We start from the raw sequence: 27,804 nt of genomic DNA, 5'->3' as shown, positions 1-27,804 counted from the left end.
TATAACCTCCTATGTGTCTGTGACGCTTGATAACTATGTCACTCTGAGACACTTGAGGACACTGTGAGTCTCTACCACATGTTGAGACTGTGACTGTGGCAGTCTATGTGTCTATTACAATCGCTGACACTCTGCAATGGTTTGCCACTTTATCACACCGTGACTGACTCACTAAGACACATATGATTGACTCTGTGAACATCTATAAGAACCTATGACAACCCATATCACTGTGATGCTCTATGTCTCTTTTGGGCTCTCCAAGGCTCTCTATGACAATCGTCACAACTTTATGGCACTGTGACACTCTGGGATGCTAATGAAACTCTGTGATACTGGCATTCTGTGATTCCCTTTGACTCTTAATTAACCCCAAAGGTTAATTTCCTGCTTTCTTCCACCAGACTAGCAGTTGCTGCTACAGCTTGAACGCATTCAGGCCATCCTCTGGAAACTGGGCCCAGCAGTTTAAACAAATAAGCCCCTGGTTGCTGCTTATCCCCCACTCCTGGGTCAATACTCCCAATGCTGCTCCCCGATCCACGGTAGCGAAGAGATTAAAAAGGCTTCTTTAATGTGGGAACTGCTAAGACTGGTGCTCTCATTAAGCTCTGCTTCAATTTTTCTATTAACTCCTTTTCCTCTTCTGTCCATTCATGTATATAAGGCTCCCCCTCTAATAATTTAAGATACAACCCTTTTGTTTTCTGAACATATGCTTCTATCCATAATCGACAATATCCCATTAACCCCCAAAACTTTCTTAGTTCTTTCTTAGTTTTAGGGTAGGGGTAGCTCAACAATTTCCTGAAACCTCTCTGGATTTATTATTCATTTTCCCTCAGACACTTAGATGCCCTAAATACTTGTCTTCTTTTTCCACATATTGTAATTTATTTTTCAATACTCTCAAGCCCTCTTTTCCCAGAAAGTGTAATGGTTTGTTATTGGCTTCCTTCACAACTGTTGTCTCCTGTTCTGACAATAAAAGATCCCCTACATATTGTAACATATACACCCCCTCCAGAGGCTGGAATTGCTCCAAAATCTGTTCTAGAAATTGCCCAAATAAGTTCAGTGACTCTGTAAACCCTGGAGGTAAAACTGTCCATTTGTATTGTTGTCTCCACCCCATTTCAGGGTCTTTCCACTCAAAGGCAAATATATCTTTGCTCTCAAGGTCCGAGAGCACTCCGTTAATAACACTATTATTCTAGTCTAAAAACTTACTATTCCAATGCCCAATCTCATAATCAAATCCCTTCCCAACAAGTTAGTCCCTGCCTTGGGTACGTACAATAATTGCCCTGTGATTTTTTAATCCCCTAGTCTCAGCATGGTGTCCCCACAGAATAGCACTGTTATTCCAGTCCCTGCTACCCCTGTCACCTTTAGAGTTTCATTAGTTAATTTAAGCCCTGATACTTTATGGGCCAGTGACGACCCAGCTGCCCCAGGTTTATGTGGCAAGGGCCACAAGGGTGTCCTTATGTTGCTGGGCCACCAGGTGCAGGGTGGGTGTCAGGAAAAGGGTTTGGTGTTGGGCCGGAGGGGCTGTGTGGGCTGATCCAGCTCTGATGGCTGCTACCTGTGCCTGTGTCACAGCTCCCCAGCCCCTCCATCTCTGTGACACCATGCGATGGAGCCATCCTGGGACACAACCATGGCAAGTGTCAATGCCACAGGGCAGTCATGCTGCTGTACACATCTGGGAACATCAGTGTCAAGCAGAGAGCCCAGCTGGCTGTGGATGTGGCAATGTTCACCGTCACCCAGGTAGCCCAAGAAGATGGGGGTGCCTATGCCTGCTGCTATGGGAATAAATCTGACCCCCAGCAGGTCAGACCCAGGAGGTGTGTTAGCAATAGGCAATAAGTTTCGCTAATCTCCCTATATTGAGTCTGTTTTGCCTGTGATTATAATTGTTGAGTGATTTCCCCATCCTTATCTCAACCCTTGAGCCTTTGTCATCGTATTTTCTTCCCCTTTTCCTTTGAGGAGGGGGAGTGAGAGAGCAGCTGTGGTGGAGCTCAGCTGCCCACCTGAGTGAAACCACCACATCCAGAGCATTCAGTTTTACTTCTGGAGGGACTGGGAGCTGGTAGGGGTTGTAGAGCCAGGAGGCAGTGTGGCCACCTTTGTGCCAGCGCATGTGATGAGGCAGCATGGAGGCACCTACCATCCCTGGCATGGTCATACACCTCGGCACAGTCCAGCAGCATCTGGCTGAGGGCCAGTTCCACGTTCCTGGCATCTTCCTCGCCCTCAGTGCCAGGGCACACTGGGTTGGGTGGCAGGTCAGAAACTGTGAGTAGGAGGATTTCCCAGCAAGCAGGGCCATGGGAAGTGGAGGCAGATAGGAGCCCTTGGGGGTTCCCTTTGTTCCCTGTAAACTTTTTATCCCTCTTTAGCACAGGAGTTCCCCAGCACGTCCCATTGTCCACATCTGTTTGCCCTGGGAGCCCCTTGCGTATCCCTTTTGTCCTCTTTGGTCCCCTGTTGCCTCCGTGGGAGTCCTTTGCTCTGGGAACTCCCCTGGCTCCTCCCAGAGGCCCCCCTTTTTTCACGGGGACCCCAGTGCCAGTGCCTCCCTGCGCTCTGTAGCTTACACCCAGCTCACCTGGCCCTGGGAGATGCGGTCCTGATCCTGCTGGGGCTGGTTGTGACTGAGGCTGTGCAGGGCCACAGGCACACCCCAGGACAGCTGCCCCCACCCCGGGGTGGGACACATTCCCCCCGAACCTCAAGGAGAGGCCGCCTGGGGTGGATGGGCCAGTGTGCACCCAGCACAGAGAGACCCTTTTAACTGGTGTCCTCCCAGCTAGGGCCAGTACCGCTAGGATTGATACTAGGATTTCCCTTCAAGTTCTTTATGTTGAAGTAAATAAATCAGCCCCCTCCCCATCCCGCTGCCTCCCGTGGGATGGGCAGGGGCCGGGGTGCCCCAACGGCAGGAGGTGGGGGCGTCCTGGGATGTGTCTTAATAAGCAGTCTCCAGCTGTGCTGACTTCCATTGCTCACATTCATTTATTATTTTAAAACACTGACAAAACACATCACATCGTGATCTATATATATAAATTTATTTTTATACAGTTATAAATTTATATATATAAGACCTTTAAACTTCTGTATACTCAGGACACAAAGTTTGGGATAGCTTCACTGGCTACAACAAAAGTATTTTTGCTATGAAAACACAAAAAGGGGAGGTGCAAATATCAAAAATGCTGAAAAATAAAAATAAAAATAAAAACGAGTGCAAAATGAATGAAAGTGCAAAAAGGCTTTATCATAATCACGCTCTTTCCAAAACATACCCCTCTTTTTCTCCTCCCAAGAAGGAAGGGGTGGATTGGAGGGACAGAGCTGTGCTGCAACGCTCGGCTATTTCCCTCTCCTGTGCACCAAGGGGTCACCCCAAAGAGGTTGAGGACTGAGGAACAGAAGAGCAGAAGCATCCAAGTTGTGTTTCTCTCAAGGCTCCCTCCTCTTCTCCAACTCCTTTCATTGCACTCAAGTCCCCCGACTGCCTCTGCAGGAGGCAGCTGCCCTAAGCCATAAACACACCCAGACAAACTTGGTCTCTGGCAAGACAGAAAACTGTCACCCTCCTTGCTGAGCTTCAGGCTGGCTGCTTTCAGAAATGGAGACCTCAGCCTCGCACCATTACACTGCGTGTTTCCACAAGGAAAAAAAAATCCCTTCTCAAGAGACTCTAACAGTCCCCACGCACCCAGAGCCACCTGTGGAACTGCCACCCCAGAAGATGCCTTGTGCCCGAAGCCAGTGTTTGGTGGGACATCCCACATGGCTCCAGCAGGAACAGGAACGACGGGAGCACAGGCGTGGGGAGCCTCTACTCACAAATACATTTGACTTCAAAAACCCTTCATTGACTTAGAAGCTTTCGCTGTCGTCACAGCTCTCAGGAAGGCCCCAGACCTGTGGGCCCAATTCAGTCCCTGTGTTGACTCCAGCTTCTCGGTGACACAGCAGTGGATGTTCCTGCAAGGAGTCTCATTGGGTGAACAGGAAAGGAAACTTTGGTCTTTCTGCCTTGGTCACAGCTGCCCTTGATGCTCCCTAAAGAGGGCCTCTTGGTCAATGCTCTGTGAAGACAGAGGACTTGCCAAGGCCAGGGGTGCAAGCGAACCTTCCTTCTCCTGGCTTCCTTCTTGGGACCAGAGACAACTTCTGCTCATGGAGAATGTGTTGCCTGAGACCCTGGGCCAGGGGTCTGCCACCTCCATGGCTTCAGAGACCATCACAATAAAACAGCATCACACCAACAGTGGAGGACATGATATTGTGATTTTTTTTTTTTTTTTTCCACACTGGTACCCACAAACACCCATCCACATGTACACACAATACTTTGGGTTTGGTTTCCTTTTTAAAGGAAACAAAATGCCTTATAAGATTTAACAGCAAATAGCCCTTGACCATCTACAAACCCTATAACTCCTTCACCTAAAACAACCCAGAAGATTTGTACCCAAAGGGCTGAGAGACAGCCTAAGAGGCTGAAGAACTGGTGTTCAAGCAGCAGGCAAGTGTGTACAGCAGAGACCCTCCCCTTTCAAGCGGGGCTGGTTTTCCTCACAGCTGCTCCCTGGGCAGAACTCAGATCCTGCAGAGGCTGGGATCCAGCTCTGCAGCCAGACCTCACAGCCAAGGTAAAGCACCTCTGCAGTCCTGTCCGGTTTGGGGCTGCTTGCTTAGAGGGAGGTCAGAAGAGCCCAGGTGTGGCATTATGCCATTGGCATAGCTTCCTGCTGATGCTGAAGGCTAGCACAGTATAGAGCACACACCTCTGCCTGTTTGCCTGCTGCCCAGGCAGAGCATGGCTCAACCACATGCAACAGAGCAAGAGCTGATGGCATTGGCTGTGCCTGGTCTTGAAAGCTTTACGGCTCCCCTTCCCCTTCAGCAGGGATCTTCTGAACTCACCACTACCTCTGCTTCCCAGGGCAGCCCTGTGAGAAACAAGGCACTCCATCACTCACACCGGTTTCTAATCTGACACTCCTCTCCTAGCACCCAGTGACACTGCTTAGTCCCTTCTCCAGCAGGGGGAATGGCTTTCCATAAGGGAAGGGAGTAGACGAGAACAGGATGTTCATAAGTTGTTTCCTTACAAGCCCAATAATCACATCCTATGCAAGGGTAACAAGAGCCAAGCAGGAACCATTCCAGATCACACCTGAAGATGTCTCAGCAGGGCTTGCCTGAAGAGTCCCACAGCTGAAGGTCCTAGGCCTGCTCCTCCTCTCCCCTAGCACGCAGTGGCCCAGGAAGACACTCCCCATTAGCTGAAGAGACCACCTTCAGGACCATTTACTATGAATCAAAGGTGACTAGGAGTAACTGTGGGACCCAGTTTTTCTTTCCTACTCACCCTCTCTCCACAGCTGGCCACACCACAATGCTTGAAAAGGTGAAAGAAAGTGAAAAGGGAAAGGAGAGGGAGAGCTAACTCAAACCCAAGCATTGACAAAATAAATACACGGACCAGTTTCAAGTCCTGCATAAAGAGCAAGCAGCAGGCATTTCAAGAGCAGGTCAAATGTGACCCCAAATATTCAGTAACAAAGAGTCAAAATGCTACATTTCCATGGGAATCCTAGAACAGATTGACCCAAGTGTAACAGTGGCTTCCAAGGCAGTTCTGCTCCAAGAGACATTGCTAGGGCACTTACCAAGACCCTTAATCTCTGTCTTTGGACACTGGAAAAGGGGAAAAAATGTTTTGCTCTGGCATGTCATTCTTGGGAATGAGAAAGAAAGTGGATGTGGGACTTGGATAACATCACTGCACACTATGGAGAGCCCTTGGGTTGGGTGGCTGCCCTCCAGCACTGCACTGCCATACCACTGCTCCAGCAGCACCCGCAGGATGACAAAGTACAGCAAGTGCAGTGTGGGTGCTACAGGGCTCATCCCTGGTACCTGGGAACACACGGAATATCTGACTGCGCCAGGAACCTTCTCCATTGCAAGGGAGAGTTACGTGGGCATTTCCAAAGTGCTTGCACCCTTGTTGGAAAGGTGGCATGTTACTAAAAGGACAGAAGGAAGGAAGGAAGGAAGGAAGGAAGGAAGGAAGGAAGGAAGGAAGGAAGGAAGGAAGGAAGGAAGGAAGGAAGGAAGGAAGGAAGGAAGGAAGGAAGGAAGGAAGGGAGGAAGGGAGGAAGGGAGGAAGGGAGGAAGGGAGGAAGGGAGGAAGGGAGGGAGGAAGGGAGGAAGGGAGGAAGGGAGGAAGGGAGGGAGGGAGGGAGGAAGGGAGGAAGGGAGGAAGGGAGGAAGGGAGGAAGGAAGGAAGGAAGGAAGGAAGGAAGGAAGGAAGGAAGGAAGGAAGGAAGGAAGGAAGGAAGGAAGGAAGGAAGGAAGGAAGGAAGGAAGGAAGGAAGAAAGGAAGAAAGGAAGGAAGGAAGGAAGGAAGGAAGGAAGGAAGGAAGGAAGGAAGGAAGGAAGGAAGGAAGGAAGGAAGGAAGGAAGGAAGGAAGGAAGGAAGGAAGGAAGGAAGGAAGGAAGGAAGGAAGGAAAAACAGTTAGCTGCTGGCTTTCTTTTGGTTTGAAGGGAAGGTATCTAGAAGACAGCAGAGGATCCTGCTCTTCACACAAGAAAGCCTGAGGGCCTCTCAAGGGCAAAAAAGGGGGAGAAGGCAGCTTGACAGGATCAAGTCAGTCAAGTCAGGAATGCTTTAGGAACCAAGCCCTGATTCTGCCTACAGATACTTTTTGCCCTTGGCAGCGGTCTCAACTCTAGAAAGGGCCTTGCTCCTAATCACAGAATCACAGAATGGCTCGGGTTGGAAGGGACCTTTAAAGCTCATCTAACTCCATACCCCCTGCCATAGGCAGGGATGCCACCCACGAGATCAGGTTCGCCAAGGCCCCAAATGGGCCAAAGCAGGCCTGACTCTCCTTCACAGAAGATTTTTTAATTGCTGCAGGAGGGAAAAAACTAACCAAGCATTGTTTCTCCCAGAGACATGTTGTCGAAGACAGCCTGAAGTGCAAGTGGAAATGGAGCTTGTTCTGCACCCACCCAGCTCTGACCCCATGGATTTGCGGCATTACAGTAAAGAGGAATAAAACAGAGATGCTGGTCATGGGCAGAGCTGCAGCCAGGAAACACTGCTCCCAGTGGGGGAAAGATGGGCCGCTGGTTCCCAGTGCGGTGAAGGGGCAAAGCAAAGTTATCATCTAGTCTCGAGTCACAAGATTTCAGATAGGAAAAGGCAAAGTGAGCAGAAGCTCCTTGGGAGCATCCAAGCCCTCTGAGAGGAACATACTGAGAAAAAAAAAAAATCTCCCTCAGCTGCTGAGCAAAGGCAAGACCAGCCTGTGAGTATGTACCCTTATCTCGGTGGCTTAAGCTGTGGTGCCAGTGCCCAGCTGCTACAACCTCTGCACTGCTCCGCCATCCCTGAACACACCCGAATAGGTGCAGTCATAGCAGGACATCGGGGCAGCTTTCGCACTGACGCAGGCTAGTCCCACATCCACCTGCTGCCTGTGTAGCCACCCCCAAGGCTCGTGGTCAGCCTGTACCCAGCGCTGGAGCAGAGAGGCAGCGTGGAGAGAGAGTGAGGGAGAGGACAGGAGATGGACTGGTGGGAGAGCAGAGATGCTGCAGGACACGACAAGCTGTGGGCGGTCGGGGGAATCTCTGTCCTGGCCAGACAGATTGGCAGCACCAGTGCTGAAGGATGGTCCCAACGGGGCCAAGAAAAGTCACTTTAAGGTGTCATCAGCGTTCTTGAACATGAGGATGGCATTGTAGATCTTGAGTGCTGGGCCCAGCTTAACACTCATAATCTTGACGATGTCAGCCTGAGTCAGCAAGAGGAATGCTTCGCCATCAATCATCTGGAGAGGAGAGCAGGGACAGAGGCATTCACCAACAACCCAGGCTGTGACCTCCCAGAGACAGACAGCTCAGTTACTCACTGGGGACATGCACAGCTACATTCACAGCCCTTGCTGGGCTGCCACAGCAGCATTCCTGTTCACATGGAGCAAGGCAGGGGCCACCCACGGTGCTCCCACACTGCCCCAGATAAGCCAGAGCTGGGAACTCATGCACCCGGAATCGGGGCAGGGATAGGGAAAGGCCTATCCAGGGGCTGGCCCAGGCGGTCCCATTGGAGTTGGCCCAGGCTCTGGGAACAGGACAGCCAACAGGCAAGCCACTCTGGGCAAACACCAAGCCATTCCCTGCTCCAGGCACCAGCATGGATGGAGGCTGCCCCAGCTTGGCTTTGCATGCTGAGCACCCTTAAAGCACAGGGGCCGTTTATTAACAGGCTGGAACACTTGCTGTACCCAGCGTGTCTGTGATCAGCCTGCCCTGGGTGTATTGCACATGCTAGAAAGTCGTTCCCTTTGCGTGTCTGTCCACAGAGGGGTCTAAAAACCATGAACCTCCTTGATGGACAGCAGTGTTTCCAAACTGATGTGTTGGTGAGAGGATGCAGGAGGGGGAAGATGAATGGATGTGGATTAAGCAGTTTCCCTCAGGAGGCAATGATGCTACCGAGACTGCAGCACCATGCTCCCTACTACCCCATCCCAGCCTCCTCAGAGGGTTCATCCCTCACCCACGCAGCACAGAACACGGCAGCACGAGTTAGGGGTCAGAATCTCCCTTCTGCTACCCTCTGCACAAGCAGACAGCTACACACTGGAATGCAGCATGGGAATCACTGCCAGGTGGGGGACATGCTCTAAGCATCTAGTGGCAGAGCTGCTGAAGGAAACAGCACTGGCCAGTTCTTCCCTCCCCTGTTGGCAAACAGCTGTCCTTGGCTGCCTTCACTCATCCTCCAGCCCTTCTCACCTCATCCTTGAAGAGTTTGGCTTGGTCCTCGCAACCCGTCAGAGTCTGAACAAAGCTAAAAACCTGGAACAAACAGAGTGAAATGTCAAGATGGAAGCAATGTTTCTGGCTGCAGACACCCTACAAGCCCACATCCTCATTTCCACAGAAGCATTTTTGGCTCCTGTAAGGTAACATGTGCCTGTTAGGGCAAAGTGCTGCAGTTGCAGCACTCTCCCATGCCTAGAGATCCCTCTTGGAGCAAGGCACGGGTGTCAGTCAGCCTTCTCCAGCCCCAGAGTAGCAAATGCTACAGCCGTTTTATCTCCAGTAAGTCATCTTTAGCACAGCAAGATGATTCCAGCAGAGGGGCTGGGGCAGGAGTGGTGCACACAGAAGGTTAAAATGGAAATCAGGCAGGGCTGTCTGCTGGGGCTGCCTCTCCAATGCCAGAGGCCAGCTACACAGGCCTCAAGAATAGCTGTTACAGATGCCAAAGAAAGTGAATGAAGGTGACAAGGAAAAATCAGATGTAAAGATTTCTTCAGAGGAGACACAGGAAAGTGACTCCTTATTTGCAGTCTACAGTTTTGCATTGTTGTTTTACTTAGAGAAGATGAAACTGACTTCTTTGTAAAACTGCATCATGCTAAATGAAGAGACTGCTGTTTACCTTCACCTGCCTGCCCTGCTAATGTCACATCCAAGTCAAGCTAGAATCTGGTAGTTGTGCATGTGCTCCCAGCAGCTGCCTTAAGGGCAGGTGACTGGCAGCTGTCCACACTGTATGCCACAAGGGGCACTTTCTTGATAGCCTAGGGAAGAGGCCACTAAAGCCCTTCTGTGCCTGGTACATGTACCATGGCATTGCACAGCCAGCTTGAGTGTTCCCAGTCATGCCAGTGGTTTAGAAGCCAGCACACAACCTCCAAACATGCCTTACCTCATCGATGGTCCACTTGGCCACTGTGGTTGCTGTGATGCCAGCCACCCCTGGCAGGAGTTTGCAATGCTGTTCCCAGCAGAGTGACAGAGAGCGGTCAGGATGGGCAGACAGGGCAGACATGAAGAGCGACTGGTGCATACTGTCTGAAGAAATAGCTGGCAATAAAAATGCAAGGTGTGACACAAGGAAGAGCGATGAGAACATCCCATCCCACCCTACAAGCTTTGGAGAGGACTCTGTTCAGGACAGGCCTGGGGCTAGGAGCAGATGGTCTCATGGGTCCAAGTTATCAAGAGCTAGTGGTTGTCCCTCGAATTAACAGGAGAGTAATGCATCGAAGGCTTCAGTTTGGTGGGATTGCAGATGGTAAGGGAAGAAGTTTAGCAACAACAAGCTTGACTTTGCCTTGTTCTCACCACCTTCTCTCTGTTTTCCATACTGTACTAAACTTCCAAGCCAAATTTCACACCAGAATGCCATCCCTTATCATTCAGCCCATTTCAGGTTTTTAACAAAGCTTTAAGCCCTTGTCTCTGCTCCAGTGCACCAATGATGACTTCCAAGAAGAGATCTTCATTCAATCCCAGTACTAGGGTAAACACCAGGCCAGCCCATGGTAAAACTGATACTGGCTAGAAGAGATACCTTTCCACCTGAGGGTCATTTACTGTCTTATGTTGATCATCAGAACTAAACGCCAAACAAGTACTGTTGTTCATCAACAGTTTCTGTACTGTAGCAGTAATGTGGCACCTCACACTGAGGTTCTGAGGTACAGCATCCATAGGATGAAGGCACAGGTCTGGATAAGACAAAGTGCCTAGGAAAATGCACTGCCACAGAGAGAGGGTCCTAATTCCCTATGCTATAGTACTCAAAGATTCACAGATATAAATCAAGAGAAGTGACAAGGGACCCAGCAGAACTCTGGTAAGAGGCATGGACATCCCTTCTCAGATGGTTGGCTTTGACATCATGAGCTCTACACAGCCTCTCAGCTTGGTGCTGACCTCTGCAAGGTCTGACTGAGCGAGCCAAGGAGAGACCTGCCTCTGCTAGCCACCACCTCTGCTCCCCTAGTCTCACTTTTGCTCCGAGAAGACACCGTGGCAGAGGAACACACTTACTTTGGAAGTCTTCCTGCTGGATCTTCCGGTACTTTGGAGGTCGCCCTCTAAAGAGACAGGAAAACTGATTTCCAACTGGGTTGGGACTGGCCCAAGTGCCCTTCTCCACACTGCACAGAGCAATGCCTTGGCAGTAGGAGTAAGGATTACCTCTCAGATCCTGGTAAAAAGGGTTGACAGCCAATAACACAAAATGTGAAACAAAAAAACAGGAGAGGTGCCTGAGGTGACCCAAGAGAGCTGCAATAACAATTGTCAGCTGTCTACAAGCACGCTGCCCCACAGGCAAGGAGCCTCTCCAGCTCAGCCATCCATCCTAGGGATGCCAAGTGTAGCACAGGTGGCCCACACTGCTGCACGGGGCTTGCCAGGCACGGCCCTACCTCCCGTGGTGCCTGGATTTCTTCCGCTGAGGGAAGCCCATCAGGTTCCTCTTGCGAGCTGAGGCCTCAGTGTCGGACAAGTCTGCCTTGAGTCTGCCCTGGTTCTTCTCTGCCAGCGGGCACCCTGAGAGGCAGTAGTGGGCTGTGAATCTCCCAGTCACATGTCCTGACCCATCACAGCCTGGTGTGGGGCACTTCCTAGGGAGCAGACAGAGAGGCAAGAGTTAGACTCAGCATGGGGCAGGACAGGGGTAAAGCCACCTGGTGGCAGGGCCACACTTCTGCCCTCAGCCACAGGAAGCCATAGCCCAGGCCGGACAAAGTGTAGTACAGACTTGCTGAACAAATTCCCTCGTCCAGGGTGCGATGTGCACTGGCTCACAGGCAGGGCAAACCTAGCTCCTCCAGGTAAAAACACCTGTCCTACCTTCTGTGCTGCCATCACAGCCACCCTGTACAAGTCACCAGAATGCTGATCAAGCAGGTCAGCGGGGGTCGTAAGATTTTTCATACTCCCTTCCTTGCCCCCAACAGGCAACCAGACTAGCCTCAGAGTAAGGACGAAGCATGTGTTATGACTGTGGGCAGTAGAGAAACCCTCGAGAGCCAGATCTGCCTCTCTAATCCTCAAGTACTCTCTGTTGTAGTCACTCCTCTTCTCTGATGCCAGCCTGCCATGCTGGGATCAGCATTACATCAGTCCCGATTTCCCCTGAAAAGGGTCATGCAAGCAACTGACAAAGCCCTGAGGGATATGCAACATCCCCTCTCAGTACTTCCCAGCTTACAACCTCACAGTGAAAGGGTATCCACAAGGGGTGGGAGAAATATCGTCCTCAAAGCCATGTTCATCCATCAATGTTCATCCATCCATGAACAGCGTCTTAAAAGTATGTAGGGGCTTTCCCCTACAAGGCCTATACGACCCCTTAGCAGATGGGCATGAAGAATGTCCCCAGGAGCTATAGGGGGACACAGGGCATGCACAGGTGGGGATGCACCAGTTTGTCAGGAGTTCCCCTGGCAGCGGGCTCCAGACTGTCTCACAGGCTTGGCTCAGAGAAAGCAAGAGCTGCCCCCGAGCTGGAGGCAGAGCCAAGCACGGGCTGGGTGCAGGGGCTGGTTGCTGACAGTTGCAGGGGCGCGCAGGTGCAGGGGAGCAGAGGAAGGCACAGGAACAGGGCTGGCATGGGAGCCCTGCCCCTCTGAGCCGAGCTGGGGAGCTCACCTGTGGTGAAAGCTGTATTTGGAGCTCTTGGTGTGAGGCATGTTCTTGCAGCCCAGGGTTGGGCAGCCCCCATGGGAAGAGGAGGCTGGTTCCTTTGGCCCTAGACCAGAAGGAGAACAGGGGACACACTGTTGTGGCCATAACCCCAGGCAGAGCCAGGGCTCTGGGCTCCCTGCCTGCACCACACAGGAAGGATTTTCCCAACCCTGCAGTAAAAGCCCTTCCTCCCTGCCCACCCTTGGCTAGCACCACGACCGCACCCTCCCTTTTCTGCACATGGACAGGTGATGGTGACAGTGGGGATCTGGCACATTTGGGCCCTGGTATTAGGGGATGCCCAGGCCCAGAACTTACTAAGAGGAGGCTGCAGTGGGTGCCCAGTTTTTGAGCACCAGCCTATGGGGTGGATGTCCGGATGATCTGCATCAATCCAGAAATCATACACATGGCTCCAGCCGTCAAAATGGATCTGGGGAGATAAGTAGAGAGGTCACCCTTCAAACCTCAGGGCACCTCTCTGAGGAGCTCTGGAGCCTTCCAAGCTGACAGCAAGAAGCAGAGCAAAGCTGAACTGCAACACAAGACTCTGCTCTGCTCCTGGAACCAGGCACTGGGACCTGCCATCTTACACACTGCGTGCTTCTACAGACCTCTATACAAATTGCCATTGCAGCTGGCAGTGGGTTGGGAAGGGCAGGAGCAAGCCAGCACAGTGCCTGGACACAGGCTCAGCATTGAGACTCCAGAACCCACCTTTATCCTATGATCTTCCACATCCTCCACACTAGCCACTCGGATGAAGGAAGGAGTTCTTCTGTCCACTGCCTCCAGCTTCATGTTGACCAGGAAGCCATGGGGTGGGCGCTGGGACAACGAAAAGCCCAGATCAGCAGGTTCCAAGCTCCAGGTTCACATGACTCTCAGATGCTGATTTGCTTTCCCAGCAGCAAATGTGTTCCTAAAGCCTAGCTCCTAACCCTGTCCCCTGTCCTGTCCAGGTAAGAGCCGCTCGTGGTGAACACCAGGAGAGAGTGAGGACAGCCCTCCGTGATCTGGGCTGTGTTTTTAACAAGATGGGAAATCTTTGCCCAAGGGAAGAAGGCCTTCAGGAGATACATTTGGGGCATTTATAGCACAGCTGCACTTGGCTGGATACATCTGCTGTTGCAGCAATTGGAGACAACTATCAAGCAAACTTAAATGATTTCCCACCACAGAGCTTCTGTCTACCAAGGGCGATGGTCATACTTCCCATTTTTCTCAGTTTTGAACTATTTGCCCAGGATAGCTCTGACTTCTGAACTTAGACTGTAGATCCAGATCCCAGGCCTGTGGCAGGAGAATACTAAACATCATTTTACTTTTCATAAAAGCGAAGACCTGACAATGGAGAAAACCTGAATTCCTGCCCAGGCACAATGGAGCAGACAATGTGGTACTCACCACTTTAAAGGCCCAAGCTGGAACAGCAGATGCTCCAGTTTCTTTTAAGTACTTTTCCCAGATGAAGTTGTCAGGGTCAGGATAATCTAGGAGGGGGAAGATGCAGAAGGTGAGACACAAACTAGAAGACATCAAGTATCCCAGAATGTAGTACTGCCTCGAAGGATCAACCAAGCCTGTGTCAGGCATGTGGGAATCTGAGAGACATTGAGACGTGCTACTATTTCCTCGTGGACCATAAAACCCAGGGTGAAGGGAAGCAGAAACATTTGGGCCTGCATATATAGCTTGTCTCTTCCTGATCTCTCCTCGTGGCCTGACACAAACACCATGCTGTACCTGAACACATGTACAAGAACCTTGGCTGTGATTTCGCTGAAAGAAACTGCCCGGGCCTGCAGGGAAGCACAGGCCATGGGGTTTGAGCCCCCAGGCACTCTGTCCCACCCTAGAAGGCCCATCCCTGAGGTGATGCACCAGTGAAGGCTGCGTTCCCCAGCCACCAGCTCACCTTGAGGAGGTGTGAGGGGTTTGCCATGCTCCTGACACCATCCGACCGGGTGGATGTATGGACTGCTGGGGTCACACCTAGGAGACACACCTGAACTGTTATACAGGACTGAAATACCTGGCTCACCACTGCCAGACAGTGCAGGCTGCCAGGGTCCTGAGCAGGCCAGCCAGCAGCACAGCCAAGACCAGCACCACCAGCAAAAGCCCCTGCAGAAACGAAGGCTTTGTACAGCACCCTTATCGCCGAGTGATCCAGGCCCTAGCAGAGCAAGGGCTATTGTGGGAGTACCCAAGCTCACTGGAGCAGGACACGAATGCACCCTGGGTGTAAGCCCTGCATCAGAGCTGCTCAGAGAAAGCAATCCCATGGGGAGGGAGATATGCCATGCCTTTCAGAGCTCAGAGCAGTTGGATCTGGACAACCTGGGGGGCTCACACCCTGGTCACAGCTTCAAGTACACCACAGAACATGCGAGGACATAGCATGCAGCAGACATTGCTTGTGCCCAACACCAGTGAGCAAGGAGCAGCCACAGACAGAAACTGCTGCAACCCCACAGCTCCTTGTACTGCAAAGTGAGAGGGAACATCAGATAGCTTCAGCCACAAAGCAGGAAGCAGAACTGTTCTCACCCCTTCTTGTGCTACTTGACCTTAATCGGCCTCAACTGGGACACCTCCCCACTCACACCAAGTCAAACAATTACCCACCCATCAGCCCATGGCTTGTAATCGGGCCTGTCTTAGCCCCGTGTTAACCAGAAGGCCATGGCAATGGCCCAGAGGGTGACATTGGACAGGTAAAGTTTGTACCCCAGCATAGGTGGGTGACCCCCTGCCTCACTGTCTCATAATGTTCTCAAGTTGGGCCAGGAGAGGTTTGGATTGAATATTAAGAATTTCTTCATGGAGAAGGGGTTTAGAGGGCATTCGAACAGGCTGCCCAGTGAAGTCGTGGAGTCCCCATCCCAGGACATGGTTTAGTGACAGGGCTAGGTAGGTCAGGTTGATGGGTGAACTTGATGATCTTAAAGGTCTTTTCCAACCTACATGATTCCATGATTCTCACTAGGTCACTGGTAGCCTGTCAGCAGCAGCATGCTTGTGGTATCATCCTATGCTTTCTAGAGCACCTCATCACTCTTGCTGAAGCAGCAGCACGGTGTCTCCCTGGCACTGGAAACCCAGAAGCCTCTGTGCACTTACCAGTAGTCGTAAGTATCATCCCAGTTGTCAAAGTGCACCAAAAAGCGATTGTCCACCACGTCAGTCACTGTGGCAACACAGATCAGGGAAGGGTTCATGCGGTCCACAGCCTCAAGCTTCATGCCCACCTCAAAGCCTGGAGGAGCCTCGTGCTGGGAGGAGAGAGGGGCAGGTTTCTTTCACAGCCTAGATTCCAGCACACTTGTAACTGCTTACCTTGCCCACTGCAAGAGGGCACCTGCCCCAAACCAGATCTCTGGCCTCCAGGAAGGCCCAGGACCACTTAGGGTCCCAGAAGAGCAGTGCCCTCCTGGGCGCACAAGAAAACAGGCAGAGGGTAAGTAACTCAGCCTGGTGATAAAAATAAAGAGGAAAAAGGTCTTCAGACCCTCAGGATCTCCTATAAACAAAGAGAAAAGCAGCCTCCAACTTACACTGATTCAGATTTAGCATTACATTTGTAGCCATGCTCCCCCAGTGGTAGCAGTTACTAATGCCCTAGGCTTGGCAGGAAGAGGTGGGACAGTGCCCTGCATCCTACCTTACCTTTAATACTTGGATCCAAAACCTGTGCAAACCACTATCATGCGTGCTAGTGGGATTGTTGCAGCAAATATATCCCCACCTTGGCAAGGAACCCATTAGTCAAGGAGGAGGATTTAGACACAGTAAATAATTTGAAGAGGCTGATTTATCAGGAGGCTGTTTCCTCTGCAGCTAACAAAGAAACCATCAGGATTTTGCATTCCACTGTACTCTCACTTACCTTACCAAAGCTGCCATATGAAAAAAAGGTAGAGACAGAGATAATGAAGACAGAAAACAGTGGCAAAAGAATTATACTTATGGAACATCAACTGTTTTTGTTTTGGTTTTCTTTGGCAAAATAATTGTTGAGAGTAATGGCTCTCATTGGCCCAAACCAATACCTTTGTGACAGATGTAACTGTCCATGAGATGGACCTAGATGAAACAGCGAATCAGATCAGCTCCAATTCTGGGCACACCAAACTAGCGTCCAAGTTACAGATCCTCGGCAGCAAAGCATGCCACATCTCGATAAGCAATGCAAGCAGTGCACTCTCCTGTCCCTCTGCACTGTGGGTTTGAGAAGTGTGGGGTGGACAGAGAAAAGCCCAGCACTCTGTCAGAGGGGAACCTGAAGGTTCTGACAGGAACGAGAAGCTGCCACTCACAGTATTTCGGATCACGAAGAGTTGCTTAGGAGCTGCTTGAGCCTTTGTTATCTTCAGGTAGTTTGTCCAGCTGAATTCTTCCTCCTTATAACCTAAAACCCCTCATGAAGAGAAATGAGAGCAGCAAGTTCACAGAGAGCCAGACAGAAGGCCATGTGGCTGAGCCCAGCCATCCTAATACATCCAGCCCTCACCCTGCCAAGTGTGTCCAGCTGCAGGTGGATGGGGTTTTGAACAGTCCTTCATCACCCACAGCCCATGGTTTAAGCCAATAGATGATTTCTAATTGCTATGAAATGTTAGTAACGGAGTGGAGAAACAGAGCTCAGCTCCTCCCCGGAGAGCACTGGTCCTGCCTGCCCCAGGGTGCACCACACCCGGGTCAGGGCAGCACAGCCGCCAGGCTCCGGCCTGGCACCGGGACATCCAGGGTAATGGGGCTTTGACCCAGAATGGGAATGAGCAGAGAAGTTTAGTCATGATAGGTACCTGAAGAGGTGTCATGGGGCAACCCCCAGCACAGTATCATCCCTCCTGGGACCCATGGAGCCACCCTGTCCCCATTTCTGACTCTTTGACTGGGGACCCATTATTCACCCCCCTCCTTCAACAGGGCCTGCTAACCGAGACTCTCCAACTCCTTACCTTTTGGAGGCTGGAGTTTATGTCCTGTCTCCTCAAACCAGCCCGCAGGGTGGATGTCAGGGGAGTCAGCATTCAGCCAGAAATCATGACACTCAGAGTAGCCATCAAAGTGGAGGCGCATCCGGTAACCACACACCTACCCACAGGGAGAGCAGGAGAAGGAAAGGCCCATGGAAACCTCCTGCTGTCCCTGGTTAGGTGTGCCACACACCACTCCTCCCACGCACCATTTCAGCACAGCACTTAAGGAAGCGAAGCACTTAAGAGCCACAATCATATGCCAGTGCACAAATCAGGAGGCACGTGCCAGTCCCAAGAGGTGTCTGACATGAAGCAAGGCAAGTGCAAGGCCTCCACAAGCCATCTCTAAGCAGAAGGGTTCAGGCTGGTGCTTAAGATGCCATGGTGGGACACTTTTGTATTCACTGCATCTGATGGATCCAGAATGTGCAAAGATTCCCTTTTCTGCACCTGGGAAGGTGCTCACACAGAGATTTTGGCTAAACGCCATGTTGATTTTGTGAAATCTCTAGCAGCAAGAACAATGGCTCATCTCCCTGGCTGCCTATGGGCCCGAGGAGCATTGCAATGCAAAGCTGTTTTGGGGGCATGCCATGGGGCCACATGGAGAACCCCGAAGACAGAGAGCCTCCACGGACACAAGAAAGGGCAATGAGGCACCTTCACACCATCTCCAGGGCTCAGACCTGTCTGATTGGCATCAACTCAGAAGTAAAACACTGTTGCCATCACCACCATTTCTTCCCCCATTTCTCTGCTGTGTCAGGGTGGTGGAGAGATTAATGAGGCTGGGATACGGCAGCTGCTCCACTGTACTGTCTCCTGCCCGCCCATACAAGCTAGAAGGAAACATGACTGAGGTGCTGGAGTGCCAGCTCATCCCATGTGGTGCTGGCAGCAGCATGCAGGCGAGGGCCCTCCACCAGCACCCCAGAGGGACCTCCTCTCCTGTAGAGCCTCCTGCTGGGCAGGCATGAGGAGCCCGTGGAGGGACTGAGGGACGAGGAAACCAAAGGCGCCTTACCTCAGCCACTGTCAGGATAAAGTACATGGATGGGTGTTGTGGGTCGATTCCCTCCAGCTTCATCCCCACTTTAAAGCCATTCTTGTGCTGGGAAGCTACTTGGTACTGGAAACAAAAATTAAGCTACAGTGTAAAAAAATGACAGACGTACATGAGTCTAGAACCATCCCAAGGAGCAACCATCAAGCTACGGGAGCTGCTGGGCCCAGGAGACTGTGAGCAACAGGTTATGTTGTCAGCTAAACTGAAGTTCCTTTTACACAGAAAAACACCTTCTTCCACCTCCTTGCAGGTTTGTGTATGTTGCTGCTGTCAGGGCAGGGTGTCCCAGGGCTGACAGGGAGTGGGGCATGGGGCTTGGGCTCTTCTTGCACCCTGGGGAGCAGGGGTGCGGCACCCAGCACGGCCTCAGGAGAGCCCAGACCTGGACTTGAGGAAGGACTGGAAGGGATCCACCAACCTGCCAGAACCACAGGCAGACCACGGGGTGCTTGGGATGGGGGACAGCATCCTTATGGGGAGTGGGACTTGGGGCAAATCAAAGCTGGAGGCTGACTGGTCACCTTCAGGTGAAGATGGGAGTGCTTGCTTATCCCTCAGAGCCCCACAAAACAGGGAAGCAAGGAAGAGAGGAGAAAGAGGAGGGATGGGAAAAACAAAGGGAAAGAAAAGAGAAGACCAAAGAGGGGAAAAAGACAGGAAAAACCCAACTCACATCCTGGAAGAGATCTAAAGGGGCAGCGACAGCTTTCTGCTCCTCCAGGTACGACGCCCAAGACCAGCCTTCTTTCTTCTCCTCGCTGGCACCTGAGCGCAGCACAAACGCACACACAAGAGGCGCTGCTGAGGGTCCGCTCCAGCCCCAGTCCCTGCCTGCCTCGGGGCAGGTGAGCGCGTGGGTCCTGAGGGGGCCACATCCCGCTCTCACGCACAGTCCTGCATCCCTGCAGAGCCGAGCACTGTCCTACCAGAGCCCCTTCTCCAACAAACCTAGCCAGCTGTCCAAGGATGGACAGAGACAAAAGGTCTCTCTCTCTCACAGGTCCCTGTGACCAAAATGTCTTTCGTCACTGTACAACACTCTAGGAAGGCATGCAAGGCCCCTGAAGAACAAGCCATCTTGTGCAAAAACATCAGGATACTTCTGCAACCAGTCCTCCAGCCAGTACATCCAAAATGGCCACAGAGCTGACAGATTTGGGACAGCCAGCACAATCCATCTAGAGGTCTGGGAATACAAGGAGCTCCCAGACATCAAACCAGCAGCAGATTCACCTCCCACTTCCACTCTGAAGGCACCAGCTCTGCTATCCTCTACTCTGAGACATTCAGCTGAGTCCCCCTCAGCATACCAGGACCACTCTGATGCCATAGAGATGCATTTACCCTTATAACACTCATTTAAAGAAGACAGCATTGTCTCTTTGTAGGCAGGGAGGTGACCCTGCATGCTGTCAACTCCTTGAGGAAGTCCACAGAGACCTTGTCCAAGGCACAGAAGATACAACCCAGATTTCTTGCCCTCTGTCTACTTTTTCTCCCTGCTTCAAAGCACCTGAACAGACTCCAGGAGTGCAGTCCTTAGTCCAGCACTAAGTAACTAACATTTGCAGATCAGCCTTGGCAGACTGTCTTCTGTAGGACAGGCCAGAAATGCAGGAGAAAGACAGACCTATTCCTTCCTCCCTTGGGCTTAGAGGCAGTGGAGACAGAAAAAATGGGAACTTGCAGGCAAAATTAAAGCAGAGCTTTGGTGAGCAAGGTTACTAACACAGATACTTCATTTAATTATTAAGACAAATACCCTTATTACTGTTTAGGACAGAAAAAAGCAGCAAAATATGTTCAGGGAATCCCTAAGTACAAATTCTATGCTTTGGGGAATGATGAATACACCCAGAGACAGTGTACACCTACTCTGCTGCACTGAAGTATCCAGGTGTGTAGTTTGTCTACTGATGTACTTCTAAAATAGGAGAAAATAAAATGTTGAAAGTAACAAGGTTCAGCACTGCTTACTTGTAAGCAGCAGGGAAGATTACATGTTCAGAGCTCACACTGTAGAGAAAAGGACCTGGCAAGCAAATATGACCTCTCTTTTCAATAGTGTTTAACTCAGCATAAAATCAGGGGAGTATGGAGGGGAGTATGAAGCTGGAACAGTTTCATTATAAAATGACTTTAACGATGACCTTTCACTATTCAAAGAAAAAAAAAATTCATAAATGTTTACTTCCAGTACTTTTTCAAGCTTTCCTCTTTCATCCCCATCACACTCTAGGGGAAAAAAAAAAAAAAAAGCAACACTGAATCTTTCAGCTTGTCTAACTTCCCTCAGTGCCAACAGCTCTGGGTTTGAGCTTTCCTCTGATTTGGTCCAGGAATAGATCCCTGTGAGATGAGACAACCCCAGATTGCTCGGTTCCAGAGGCACCAGACCTACAAGAGCAGCTCCCAAACTTGTGAGCTCCTGATCACAAGAGAGAAGTTCCCTGTGAGACCATCCAAAGGGAAAGCCCAACATGGCACAGAGTCACGTTACTGCTCAGGACAGCACCTCTCAACGCACAGCATCCACAAGGGAGGGTAGATTCCCAAAGGGAAGGACCAGAAAGCACTCTACAGTATGGCACAGCTTCTGAAGAAGACAGCCGTAGCTGTAAGGGTGCGCTCGTCCCATGAGGAGGAAGAGAGGAAAGGAGAGAAAGGGAAAGAGACAGAGAGAGCAGGATCAAGCAAGCAGAGAAGTTTACAAGCCTTTGGGAACATGTACCAGCGTAAGGAACTGGGTGCTTGACTCTGCTGCAGCACCAAAATGAAGGCCCAGCCCCGCAGGACCACAGCAGGACCCCTCAGCCTCTGCCACGCAGCTCTGCTCCCAGCCACGCAGATGTGCCAGAAGATCGCTCACCCCACCGCCACCTGGCCCCTCCGTACCGTGCTGGCTCCCATTCCATGTGTCAGCCTCCGGATTACTGATGGCAGAGTCTCCCACAGAGTTCTTCCTCTCTTCCTGCTTTTCCTCCTAGACACAAGGGCAGAAAAAAGTGTTGGAGATCTGGATTCCTGAGCAGAGGTTTGTGCAACGTGTTGTACACTCATGCCAGCACCAAGGGCCATAATGGGCCTCCAGCAACATCTATGATTTGACTGGTACTTGGCCCAGAAATGGGAAGCCAACAGGATCTGATGATGGGAACCCAATGGGGAAATATTGGTACTGTGTGGTAGCAATCACACCTGGTATGGATCAGCTACAGTCCGGGCTGGCAAGGAGAGCTTCTTTGCCTTGTCAGAGTCACTCCCCCTTCCCCAGGACATATATCACACATATAGGTGCTCTCTTCAACACTTCTACTTTTGAGTGGCTTAGACTCGAGAGTAGCTGAGAGCATTCAGTACCTACAGCCCAATCAGGAAGTGTTCAACACTGCACAATCTGAGGCACTCAGCTGCCAAACAGCCAGCCAAGTGTCCAGAAGCCATGATGCTTCACACATTCAAGTCTTTGGGGCATTAACTGTTTCTGGCTACCCCTTCAACATATAGCTGACATGGCACTGAAAAGCACTGATGAGAGCTACACATATCAACAGGGCATACAAAGGTGGCCCAGGAGCCACCCTTGACATTGGCATGGGCATACATATGCTCTTCCTGCGCTCTTCTTACCATTTGCTCAGATTCATATTCTTCCTCTGAAGGGCTCTGGTAGTCCTTCCTCTTTCTTTTCTTAACAGGCTTGAGGATTTCAGTGGTGTTGGTGCTGCTGGCAGAGTTTTCCACAATGACAGACCTGCACAGAGGAAGGAAAAGTAAACCACTGTGGCATGATACGTGGCAGTGACTGGGGTGTTGCTAAGGGAGTCATTGCTGGAGAATCACTGTCACCCCATTTCCTTCTCACACACCTCCCGTGCCTCCTGACTAATGTACGCACTCCTCCTAGTGACAAAGTTGGCAAGAGGCTAGAACCAGGATACAAACAAGAACCACCCTCATGCCTTCTGTCAGAAACCTGAACCTAGGGATGGATCAAAAGTGATCTGGTTTTGTAGCAGGGCTCTAACCTACATCAGTCACACAGATGCTAGAAAACCAGTCCTGGGAGCCACATGTCAGTAAGCAGAGGGGCTGGAAATGCCCTTGTGACCCACACTTCCCACTGCTGCCCACTGCAGCAGCCTCCCATAGCAGTCCTGCCCCAACAGATGCATGCAATTTGTGAGGCCACAAACTGGGCAGGAGAAAATCTGTCTTCTTGTACCTCCTGTTGCCTCCTGGAACAAGTTTTCATCTACCCCACATCGTACCCAGGACACCCTGCCTACAGGAAAGAGGGAAACGAGTGGGGTACCCAGCACGTGCCAGAGGCAGATGCACTTGCATCTCTTGCTGGAGCATACAGACCAGGGGAGAGAGGGCAGATGGATGGATTTGGCTCTGCACGGAGCAGACTCCCCTTCCTTTACCTTTCTATGAACTGCTGGTGACAGTGCTCGCTGCAGAAGCCCCTGCCTTCCCGGGCTCCATCTGACACATGTCTCCGGCCACATGTGTCACAGTGGCACATGCTTTCTGGTGTTGGCAGCTTGGGCTGTTCTGACACATCTGAGTTGGAGAGAAGAGGAGTAGTGAGGGCCAAGGAGCAGCAAAGAAAGGAGAGCAGGAAGCAGGAAATATTTGCCTTGTTTATGTCCTAAGCCAGACAGCACCTACAGAGTGATGTTACCCACACCAGAAGTACCACAGTGGTGCCCTTACCCTGAGCAGGAGTAGGATTGTCCCTGCTAGTTGGTGCCACCTCTGAGTCCCCATCTTTCTCTGCGTGGCCCTCCTTTATAGCTTCCGATGGAGGCATCTTATCAGCACTCACCACCTTCAGTGTCCCATACTCATTTATTCGAAACTATGACATTGAACCAAAAAACAGAAGGAAAAATGTTAACAATGAGGATAGAAATGTAACTTGAAAGCTAGTCGATGCATGGGAATTCTGAGAATGACAGGGACATGGTTTGGTGATTAGTGTATCCAAAAAGAGGCCAGCTCTTCCAGTGATGGGGGTGAGCACAGCTCTGAAGTCACCTGTGCTGCTCCTCCTGCAGGCAGTCTCTGCTGGCTGCTGAGCCTGACAGGCTGGTGCACTGCAGAACAATACATGGCTCAAGGAGGGAAGGAACACAGGAGAGGCTCCAGTCCTAGCCCTCCTCCGCCTTCTGTCTGCACTTGGGTGCAATCAGCACCAGCTGGTAGCACTGATCAGGCAAGCATGATGTGGTGCCCTGGGGCTGAATAGAAGCTGAGAAATCCATCCACTTTGTGCAAGCTCCTTCATGCTACTCAGTAGCCTCAGCACACTTACAGGTACCTGCTGTCTGATGAGTGCCAGGCTGCTGTTTCCAGGATGAGTGCAGGAGTTTGTTGACAGCCAACACCACAGCACAGCTTGGAAAGCAAAAATGCCCTGCACAGCAAGTAGGGACATCCTTCTGCCTCCCCGCACAGGGCAGGCCTGCTGCAGCCCCACACACACTCTGCATGTGCTCTCCACTAAGCTCACAACACAGTGCAAGGTGGAGGTAGGGATGGGGCACAAGCAGCCTTGCAGAATGGGAACAGCTGAGGTATTCTGGGGTGTCGAGAGGCAGGAGACCTTTTCTCCATTAACACCAGTGACAGGACCCGCGGGAACGGGGTTAAGCTGAGGCAGGGGAAATTTAGGCTCGACATCAGGAGGGGGTTCTTCACAGAGAGGGTGGTTGCACACTGGAACAGGCTCCCCAGGGAAGTGGTCACTGCACCAAGCCTGTCTGAATTTAAGAAGAGATTGGACTGTGCACTTAGTCACATGGTCTGAACTTTTGGGTAGACCTGTGCGGTATCAAGAGTTGGACTTGATGATCCTTAAGGGTCCCTTCCAACTCAGGATATTCTATGATTCTATGATTCTATGATTCTCCAGCAGGGCCACGGGTACTTCCAGGACCCCACGTCACATTCCAGTGGACCCAGCCTGGCATAGGGGGGAGGAGGGCAAGTGTAGTGGCCCATAGTTACACTTACCCGCAGGTTACTTCCAGGCAAAGTAGCCACCCCATCCTTCCACTCCAGCACACGGACTGTGTTGCAGGTCTGCACCCCGCTGATCTGGGGGATGACAGTAGCTGTGACAGGTTCACTCCCTGCTCCCCTCTCTGTCCTCTCAGCCCCTGTGCTTCTCTGTGGCTCCCTCGGGAATCGCTGGATTTCTAAGGTGCTTGCAGGAAGGTTGATGGTAGTGGCATTTGCTTAAAAGGGGAAAAAAAGAAACAACCAAACAGAGACATACATGGAACACTTCACTGATGCAAACAAGTCTTAAAAGAACCACAGTGGCCTTAGACAGCACAAAATGACAGAGTGGACATAATCTTCCTGCCAAGGGCTCAGTGTTGTGGTCTAAAGTACTCATAAGCAGGCAGCAGGACCCAACAGGATCTTTAGCCAGGGATGGCTGGTACTAGGAGGCAGCACCCTCACTATCCACATTCAGGGGTTCTTACTTCAGCCTAACCTCAGCCTGTTCCCATGACCAGAATGCAGCCACCTGCTGTGGCAGGCTTGTGCCAGTGAGATCCCGGATTGCACAATGAATGCACTATATAATCCAGGGCCTTTCCACAGTGGGAACTGAGACATCAGGAGCAGGAAAAACTGGGAGATTTGCTTTTAATGCATACCCCCAATCTCACCTAATGCACATCCTCCTGAAAGACACTGGTCAGCTGGGCCAGACAGAGCAGGCATCCAAGCACACTGTGCTGCACTGGCACAGAACCCTAGAGACCAGGGCTTCAGTTCAAAAGTTAAGAGATTTTCATCAGCCACAAACTATCAAAGTGATGTGGGATAGCCAACAGAGAATCTCTAAGACAGTAACAGCAGCATGGCTTTGCCTCCCAAGGTTTGTATGCACAGACATACAAGAAGTGTGAGAGGTATCGATGTGTAGTGAGAAAGCTGAGGAACTACCTGGTAGACAGAACAATCCCACATACCTGGTATGATGAAGGCAGTCGCTGGCAGGTGAGTGCTCTGCACAGTGCTCTCAGTGGTGACCACATGGACACTGACCTCCCCAGCAGCATTCCCCTTTGTGCTTCTCACAACCTCCATCTCTGCTCTGCTGTCCATCACCTTGTGTGGGCACAGACCAAGCCACTGGAAGCCAACAAGAAAGAAATCAAGTTGGTAGTACAAACACAAGGGAGTGAGAAAGAGACAGTGGAGGATGGTCCCTCCCTTTCCACCATCTCCCAGCAGACATCCCTGTAAGATGTATTAAAGGTCAATTGAACCCACGAGAGCAGAGAATGAAAGCCACAGCTGGTACCAACATGACTTAGTAAAGTAAAATGTTGTGAGATCACAGCACAGAGCCTGCGAACACCAAAGGGTTTTTCTTACCTGGCACCACCATAAGATGGTATGAGCACAGCAGGTCCACCACAAGCAAGGGCTGCTCCTGGCTCCACTCTGGTCCTATACCACTCAGATGCAGACTGTGACTGAGATTTGGCAAACCCTACCCTGGAAAAGAAAGAGGTCCCTGAAGTTCATCTTTCAGTTCTCCATCTGTGCAGTGACTCTTGATTTTCTTCTAACTGGCTATTAGAGAGAATTTCACAAACAATATGGCTTAATGAGAAGAAAGGCATGAAGTTCATTGCATGCAACTGAATTTCTCACAGATCAGTGATGTTTAACCTGTTTAGCTGTGAATTTCAAAGAGTAGGCAAGAGGGGGTCTGAGAACCCTGAGAGCACTGCTGTGCCTTACTGGCCCTGACCAGGCTCAGCCAGGACCCCTACCAATGGGCCCAGGAGCCCCATTTAAGCACAGCCTCTGCCCATGCCATGCTTTAGCAGTGCTGATGTTCAGCCCTGCTGATCTGGAGCATGGCTTGACTTCAGCTCTGTATGGCAGTCATGGGACCTGGCCTGCAGATGGGTCTCCTGGTTGATCTCGTACCTTGCCTCGTAATCTGGGTTCTCACCTGGACTTGGCTACAAGGGCTGGGTCCCTACTCCCTTTCCTGGGTAGAAGAGGCCAGGCCTAAGCCAGCAGGCACTGCCCTGCCAACCACCTCACCCATATCCTGTGGCAGCAGCTGGACCCGCTGTGCCCTGGAGGACAGGACAAGATCCACAGAAGAGTGTCTCCAGACCAGGCTCTGTCTGCAAAGCAGGGGCAAGAACAGCGTTATCACCCAGTGCCCAGAGGGCGTCAGCAAGGGAGGGCTTTCAGTGCTGCTCTTACCTAATGAAAAATGCAGTGCAAATACAGAATTAAAAGCAAAACCAGTAATATCACTGGATGCGTTCACAGAAGTTCTCTCCATGCCTATTGAAAATGATGGTCTAGATGTACCAGACTGCTGGAAACTGAGGGCACTGGGCCAGAGGATTCTGGACTTGCCCTGTGTCCTGCACCCTCCCCGAAGCAGCAGCCAGCTGCCCTTGGAGATGGGATGGAGGTAAGACTGCTCTACGGGCTAATCTATGGGACTGTGCCCAAGTCTTGGTTGCTTCTGATGCAACCTGAATTTGAAAGAAAAGACAAACATGTAGGAAAGGGGATCGTTTCACTGAAGGTCCAGTAAATAAGAATATTGCTACATAAGGCAACATCTGGAATTTTACACCGAGAGACAAAGGTGTTACAACCAGAGGGTAAAGAGTGGGCTGGTGTACTCATGATAGGAGATTTACTTCTACCTTTCTCTTGCAGTGCTGTCAGATTTGTGATCAGAAATATCTCATATTCAACTGACAGAAGGCACTGACCTTTCATACCTTCCAGGTCCAATGACAGAAGGACATTATTAAGTATCAGAAGAACTGAAGGAATTGAGTAACTCAACTGGACACCTTGCTCCAGCTGAAAGCCAAAATGTACTTGGCACCCAATCTGGCCTTGCTGCTTCCTAATACCTACCAGAAACCTATCTGCTTTTCTAGCCATTTAAATCCAGTATTTATCCTTGATTCATCACTTGGGCCCAATGTTTCAAGGACTGATGTTTCATTTTGTGTCAGTTGTTGGCTTTTTTTTATTATTATTATTTAAATAGAACTTGAGACTGAAAATGACTAGAATAAAAATAACTAGTTCCAGTGCTGGGTGATACACAAACTCAACTCTGTACAGCAGTCTATTACACTGTCAGCATTTTGGTTGGGATACAGTTAATTTTCTTTGTA

General features: G+C 50.9%; 2 protein-coding genes across 6 annotated transcripts in view; one reads left to right on the top strand and one right to left on the bottom strand.

Moving 5' to 3' along the window:
• Nucleotides 1–1,587: 1,587 nt before the first annotated feature.
• Nucleotides 1,588–2,856, top strand: LOC310882501 (uncharacterized protein; the record flags this gene model as incomplete). The annotated part of the gene is made up of 2 exons (XM_083801359.1): nucleotides 1,588–1,868; nucleotides 2,392–2,856. Coding segments are annotated over 2 exons (696 nt in total), but the record flags the coding sequence as incomplete, so codon positions are not given.
• A 3,543-nt stretch (nucleotides 2,857–6,399) lies between these two features.
• Nucleotides 6,400–27,804, bottom strand: part of L3MBTL1 (L3MBTL histone methyl-lysine binding protein 1) — a 37,582-nt gene continuing 16,177 nt past the window's right edge. For 2 of the 5 annotated variants that reach the window (XM_083801863.1, XM_083801864.1), the window contains exons 2-23: nucleotides 26,009–26,131; nucleotides 25,600–25,762; nucleotides 24,626–24,849; nucleotides 23,324–23,468; nucleotides 23,032–23,170; nucleotides 22,232–22,355; nucleotides 21,497–21,584; nucleotides 19,275–19,366; nucleotides 18,560–18,664; nucleotides 17,515–17,650; nucleotides 16,870–16,970; nucleotides 15,674–15,825; nucleotides 14,466–14,542; nucleotides 13,955–14,040; nucleotides 13,265–13,375; nucleotides 12,866–12,980; nucleotides 12,512–12,611; nucleotides 11,284–11,481; nucleotides 10,901–10,947; nucleotides 9,771–9,928; nucleotides 8,849–8,911; nucleotides 6,400–7,878 (exon numbers count right to left, since the gene is read on the bottom strand). In XM_083801863.1, the coding sequence (XP_083657989.1) occupies nucleotides 7,744–7,878; nucleotides 8,849–8,911; nucleotides 9,771–9,928; nucleotides 10,901–10,947; nucleotides 11,284–11,481; nucleotides 12,512–12,611; nucleotides 12,866–12,980; nucleotides 13,265–13,375; nucleotides 13,955–14,040; nucleotides 14,466–14,542; nucleotides 15,674–15,825; nucleotides 16,870–16,970; nucleotides 17,515–17,650; nucleotides 18,560–18,664; nucleotides 19,275–19,366; nucleotides 21,497–21,584; nucleotides 22,232–22,355; nucleotides 23,032–23,170; nucleotides 23,324–23,468; nucleotides 24,626–24,849; nucleotides 25,600–25,735 (2,532 nt within the window). In that variant the 5' untranslated portion in view covers nucleotides 25,736–25,762; nucleotides 26,009–26,131 and the 3' untranslated portion in view covers nucleotides 6,400–7,743. The remainder of the gene's footprint in view (nucleotides 7,879–8,848; nucleotides 8,912–9,770; nucleotides 9,929–10,900; nucleotides 10,948–11,283; nucleotides 11,482–12,511; nucleotides 12,612–12,865; nucleotides 12,981–13,264; nucleotides 13,376–13,954; nucleotides 14,041–14,465; nucleotides 14,543–15,673; nucleotides 15,826–16,869; nucleotides 16,971–17,514; nucleotides 17,651–18,559; nucleotides 18,665–19,274; nucleotides 19,367–21,496; nucleotides 21,585–22,231; nucleotides 22,356–23,031; nucleotides 23,171–23,323; nucleotides 23,469–24,625; nucleotides 24,850–25,599; nucleotides 25,763–26,008; nucleotides 26,132–27,804) is intronic. The other 3 variants (XM_083801866.1, XM_083801865.1, XM_083801867.1) reach the window with 2 other exon arrangements.

Source organism: Anser anser (genome assembly GCF_964211835.1).
Source record: "Anser anser genome assembly, chromosome: 16".
Taxonomy (NCBI): domain Eukaryota; kingdom Metazoa; phylum Chordata; class Aves; order Anseriformes; family Anatidae; genus Anser; species Anser anser.
The sequence above is the reverse complement of the archived record's forward strand: the minus strand, read 5'-3'. Positions and strand labels throughout refer to the sequence as shown.